The sequence below is a fragment of the Tinamus guttatus genome, unplaced genomic scaffold (assembly GCF_059628265.1).
Source record: "Tinamus guttatus ecotype Peru unplaced genomic scaffold, ASM5962826v1 Tinamus_guttatus_pri_ptg000503l, whole genome shotgun sequence".
Classification (NCBI taxonomy): Eukaryota; Metazoa; Chordata; class Aves; order Tinamiformes; family Tinamidae; genus Tinamus; species Tinamus guttatus.
This window is the reverse complement of record NW_028289037.1, coordinates 1721136-1726935: the sequence shown is the minus strand read 5'-3', so window position 1 is coordinate 1726935 and position 5800 is coordinate 1721136. Positions and strand designations below refer to the sequence as shown.

The following is a 5800-nucleotide window of genomic DNA, read 5'->3' as shown; positions in this document are numbered from 1 at the left end:
CCGCTCGCGATGTTACGGCTTGGATATTGCTGTTGGTATTCGCTTTAAAAGCGCTTGAATGGGACTCCCCCCCCCCGCCTTTTTTTTTTTTTTTTTTTTTTTTTTTTTTTAAGCCCGAGCTTTGTTGTGCTAAACTAGTTGGACGAGTTAGGGTGTCGCTGCTCCTGATTGCTCTGGCCAATGGAACCCGATCCACCCTGCTGTGCGTAAGAGCGCAATTAAGGATTTAACCAAGGCTGTGCTGCGCCCCAGCCAGCAGTCTGCCCGAGCCAGGCGCGGAGCCGCAGAGCGCAGCCTCCTCCCCCGGCCATGTCCGCTTAGAGCCGAGCAGCCCCAGCAGCGAGCGGCCGGCCCCGAGCTATGACAGGAGTATTTGACAGAAGGGTCCCCAACATCAGGTCCAGCGACTTCCAGGCTCCTTTCCAGACGGCCGCAGCCATGCACCATCCCTCCCAGGAATCTCCGACTTTGCCCGAGTCCTCGGCTACGGATTCCGACTACTACAGTCCCGCGGGGGGAGCCCCGCACGGCTACTGCTCGCCTACCTCGGCTTCCTACGGCAAAGCGCTCAACCCCTACCAGTACCAGTACCACGGCATGAACGGATCTGCCGGGAACTACCCCGCCAAAGCCTATGCAGACTACAGCTACGCCAGTCCCTACCACCAGTACGGCGGGGCTTACAACCGCGTGCAGAGCTCCGCCAGCCAGCCAGGTGAGAGAGGGGCCCGGGGAGAGACCCCGTGCGGGGCAGGGTGCGGGGGCGCGCGGCGGAGCGCGCCCTCCCTTCCCGCAGCCTGCGGAGAGGGAGCCACGGCGGCGGGGGGGATGAAAAAAAGAGAGAAAGAAAGAAAGAAAAAATAAGGGAAAATAAATTTCAAAACATAAAAAGTAAACAAAAATAAATAAAGTGAATTAAAAAAGAGAGAGAGAGAAAAGAAAATAGGAAAGCTGCATCTAGTTTTCCTAACCCTGAAATCAGCCCGCGCGATCTAAAGCAGAAATCCTCTCGGAAAGAGCTGCTCCTTTAGAGAAGCAAAGGTCTCTCCGTTGCCCCGGGGCCCCCACGGCTGCCTCCCCTCCTCCTTCCCCCCACATGAAGAGGGGGGGAAAATACCCGAGCCCGGTTGTGTGTCTCGAACTGAGGTTCGCGGCGGCGAGGAAAGTTTCTTTCCCTGCGCTGGAGGGGCGGGGGAGGAGACGGGAAGGGGGAGTCGAGCCGTGGCAAGGCTGGAAATCCAGAATTTTTCGTCAGAAAGCACCGCATTTTTAGCACTTTCCTTTGACTTCTTTGTAAGTTCTTGCTTAAAAAAAAAAAAAAAAAAAGGAGGGGGGGATCCCAAACCTCAGGCAGGCGCCTGGCGCTTGGCTCGATATGAATGCGCGGGCTCGGGACACGCCGACGGGAGCGCGGGGCACGCGAGGGCGTGGGGGGAGCGCTCCGCGGGCGCGGAAAGGTCGCCAGGCTCCGTGCGGCGGTGCCCCGATCCCCTCCTCCCCGCCGCGGAGAGCCGCGTCCCCAGCGCGGGCGGGCGCGGAGCCGCCAAGCCGCGTGCCCTGCTCCGCGCGCGAGGCGGAGGCGGGCGCGGAGGGTGCGCGGCGCCAGGCGGCGGCGGGCGGAGGCCCGCGGGGCAGCCGCGGGGGCCCGTCGGGCCGGCGCCACCGCTTGGCCCGGCCCGACCCGGCACGCGGGCGGGAGCCGCCGGCGGCAGCGCAGCCAGCGCGGCGCGGAGCCGGGCCCGCGCCTTAACGTCTCCGTGTGTGTCTCTCTCCTGCCCTTGCGCCCGTGCAGAGAAAGAGGTGGCGGAGCCCGAGGTGAGGATGGTGAACGGCAAACCAAAGAAAGTGCGCAAACCCCGGACTATTTATTCCAGCTTTCAGCTGGCCGCCTTGCAGCGGAGGTTCCAGAAGACCCAGTACCTCGCCCTACCCGAGCGCGCCGAGCTGGCCGCCTCGCTGGGACTCACGCAGACGCAGGTACCGCGCGTGGCTGCGCTCGGCTCGACTCGGCCCGGCCCGCCTCAGCTCTGCCCGCCACAGCTGGAGGGGCTCGGTTGGGCTCGATCCGGTCCGGCCCGGAGGGGCTCGGCTCGGTTCGATTCCATCCGGCCTGGCTCGGTTCGGCCCAACCCGGCCGACGGGGGGCGGGATGGGACCCTGCGGGAACTGGTCTCCGACGGCGGCCGCGAAGCGTCTTCTTCCCCCAGTAACCGTGTTGGTTTCCTTCCCTTTCCCCTCTTCTCCTTCCGCCTGCCTCCCAGGTGAAAATCTGGTTCCAGAATAAAAGGTCCAAGATCAAGAAGATCATGAAGAACGGGGAGATGCCCCCGGAGCACAGCCCCAGCTCCAGCGACCCCATGGCCTGCAACTCTCCACAGTCTCCGGCGGTCTGGGAACCTCAGGGCTCGTCGCGATCCCTCAGCCATCACGCCCACGCACACGCTCACCCTCCAAACTCCAACCCATCCCCTGCATCCAGCTACCTGGAGAGCTCCGCTTCCTGGTACCCCGCTGCCAACGCCATCAACTCCCACCTCCAGTCCCACGGCTCCCTACAGCACCCGTTAGCGCTGGCCTCTGGGACAATCTATTAGAATCTGACCTTTGTTTTTTGTTGGGTCTTTTTTTTTTTTTTTTTTTTTTTTTGTTCCTTGGACTCCTGTGTTTTACTGTTAAGGAATAATATCGAAAGGAATGCATATGGGGGATTTTTAAAGGGAAACGAAACAAACAAACAAAAAAAGATTAAAATGTGTAAAGCTTGTGCATGTAACTTATTGCATTTCAAAGGAAACCCTTTTTTATACAATATGGACTTTTTTTTGGCTCAGCTGTGGACACTATCAATGGTGCCTTGAAATCTATGACCTCAACTTTTCCAGAGACTTTTTTTTTCCAATGTTATTTTAACCCTGTAAATAATTGTAGATAGAGGAATTAAACTGTATATTCTGAATAAAATAAAATTATTTCGACCACGAGAGACGCATCCAAATTGCCCCTTCTTCCATTAAAAAGGGGGGAGAGAGAGAAGGAAATAATCAAATAATCCCAGTTTCGTGTGCAGATTTGCAGAGAGGGAGAGAAGAGTGCAATTTTGCGGGGCCCGATCCTGCGGGCTGCGCTTCCTGCGCAGCGTGTGCTGCGAGGAGCCGTGCCGGGGTCGTGTGGACAGGTTGCAGAATGGAACCCTTGCGAGTCCCTAGCTAAGATGCTCTCCCCTCTGCAGAAAGGTTATTTTTCTCCTCCAGACCAGGTACAGGCTACCCCAGAGCTACTTAAGCTGCGTCGAGAGCAGGCCACCTTCCCGCTAGGAAGCAAAGCTCTCGCTTAAGCCGCCCTGAATCCTTCCCCGAGAGCAATTAGCGTTGAGAGCTGCGCACTCCACAGCCCATCAGCCGCCCGGGTGCGCTCGGGTAATTAGACAAATTACGTTTCCGTCAAAGGGAGCCACTAAATATGAGAAAAGGATAAAATGAGGCCCCCACTCCCCTCGTTCCTGTTAAAAGCCCATGGCGGGCTCAGGCGATCGCCAGCGCTTGCGTCTGGAGGAGGGACTATCTAGAGGTACTTTTCTGTGTGTGCATATATATGTGTGTGCATATATATATATATATACATATATATACACACATGTATATATATATATGTATGTGTGTGTGTGTGTATATATGTTTGTGTGTATGCACGCTGCTTCCAGAGGAAGCCCTCGAGGACATGGGCTCCACAGCGGCCGGGATCCGCGGGCAAGGGCGCAGCAGAGCTGACACAGGCTCCGCTTGCAGCGTCCCCAATAGAGCAGAGACAAGAAATGACACCCTGTCACCTCCAGGCTCGCGCGGCCGAGAAACGAGGCCTGACAAGGCGCACTCGGTGCCCCGGGGCGCGCTTACCTGCCCCCATCCTCGCGCTCTTGCCCCCCTCCCCATTCCTGCCGCGTTTGGGGCGCGAGTGGCTGCTCTGCCTGCAAAGAGAGAAACCCGAGGGTTGCAGTTTTATAACAGGTTTGGGGGCTGGTACGTGGCTTGAAGTACAATAGAGCAGTTTGTTCGGTGAAACTGCTCCCTGGACGCTGGGGACGGAGTGGCGGGGCCGGGACACGGCGCTTGCGGGGCCTGCCCCGCGCCCGCCCGCGCTCCCCTCACGGCGCTTGCGGGGAGTTTCCGTGGCTCCCTGCCGCTGAAAAGCCCCGTTTCATCTCTCGCGAACTTCCACCTCGTGGAAAGAAAAAAAAAAAAAAAAAAAAAAAAAAAAAAAAAAAAAAAAGCTCGACCTTCTCGTCGTCTTCTGCTCTTTTCCTCATTTTGCTCTAAGCAAGCTTTATTTATTTCTTTTTCCCTTGAACCTGCCCTGATACCTTCCCGCTCCCCACGATTGCTTCCTTCCCTTTGCAGCAAGGTTGGGGTCTGTTTCCCAGGCTGGTCCTTCCCACCTCGTCTTTGAAGAGCTGCCACGGGGGCTCGCAGCTCCCGTAACCCGGTGGCCAGGCGGGCTCAGAGAGGGAAGAGACGAGCTCCGGCGCTAGCCGGGGCTGGCGCGCAGCGTGCGCGACTGTTTGCGCGGCCGGCGCTGCCCTGCGCGCTGGCACCGAGGCAGCTCCCCCGGCTGCCCGTGGTCGTCCCGCTCCGGGTGTCACTTCATCCCCTGACAGGGGAACCTCTCCCTCCCGGCTCGGGGTGCCGCTCGGGACAGCTCCTTAGGAAATGCCAGGGGGTTGTCACTGTCACCGCCCGCCCGCCCGCTCGGGCGGTTGCTACAGTCCTGGGCCGGTGAGGCTGTTCTTGTCCCGCGGTCCCTACGTCCTCAGCAATCCCAGCCTCGCTTCCGCGGCCTCCCCTCAGGAGAAGATAGATGAACTATCCTTTGTCTGCCGCTCGTTTTGGGCTCGGCCAGTTGCTGGCTCCGTTTTTTTCTTTTTTTTTTTTTTTCTTTTTTTTTTTCCTTCTCTCCCTTCCCCTCCCTTCTCTTTTCCTGGCGGCCACTTCCATGTGGAGTCGGGGCAGCCCGGGGAGCCGAGAGGAGCCACATTCCTGTGGGTGCCGAGCGGCTCCAGGGCTGAGCCACAGGGCTTGACACACACAGCCCTAACACACACAGCCTTAACACGCATACACGGAGCTGACTCCCAGCTACAGGCACTCGGTGAAAACCTTCCCCTCTGTCCCCAAATTGACGCTCTCTGCCCGGGCAGCGCTCAGCCAAGTCCCCATTCGGGGGAGCGCTGTCTCTTCGGGAAGCGCCTCAATCTCTCTCCCCCTCCTTCCCGGGGAAAAACACCCCCTGCGACCTGTCACCACGTCCGGCCAGCCGCTCGCCGGCCGTTTCTGCCGCCCTCTCCCTGCCCGCGCAGCCCGCGCGGAGCCCGGCAGCGCTTCCCGATCCCGCGCTGGCAGCGCGGACGGCAGCACGGGATCATAAATGGGCAGCGCACATGTGCTTTCGATTAAAGATTTTCTACCACGCAGTTTCGCGACTGACAGAGTTTAGGTGGCTCGGCTGCGGATTGCAAAAATGAGACCTATGGCTGCAGGAAAATCGAGGTTGGAGGAAGGAAGATACCCCTCTTCTTGTTCTCAGTCGTTTGAGCGGCTGCCTGCAGTAACGTAATAACCTTTTTATAGGTCAGAGAAGAGCCGTGAAAATAGGAACTGCGGAGTTTACATTGAGCCTCCCTCCTTCGCGCTCCCTCATTTTAGGGAGATTCTGCGTTGCCTCAATTAAATGTTTCTGCTCTTTGTTCCGCGGCGCGTCTGTTTACACGCGAATTAGGAGGTTACACCGTGGCTTCTCTGCCAGAATC

The 5800-nt window shown here is 58.3% G+C and overlaps 1 protein-coding gene across 1 annotated transcript; it reads left to right on the top strand.

Moving 5' to 3' along the window:
• Nucleotides 1-262: 262 nt before the first annotated feature.
• On the top strand, nucleotides 263-2981 carry DLX5 (distal-less homeobox 5). Its single transcript, XM_088533436.1, has 3 exons — nucleotides 263-715; nucleotides 1793-1977; nucleotides 2262-2981. Exons 1-3 carry the CDS (start codon nucleotides 361-363, stop codon nucleotides 2592-2594), a joined length of 873 nt encoding a protein of 290 aa, XP_088389562.1. The 5' UTR covers nucleotides 263-360; the 3' UTR covers nucleotides 2595-2981.
• The last annotated feature ends 2819 nt before the right edge of the window (nucleotides 2982-5800 follow it).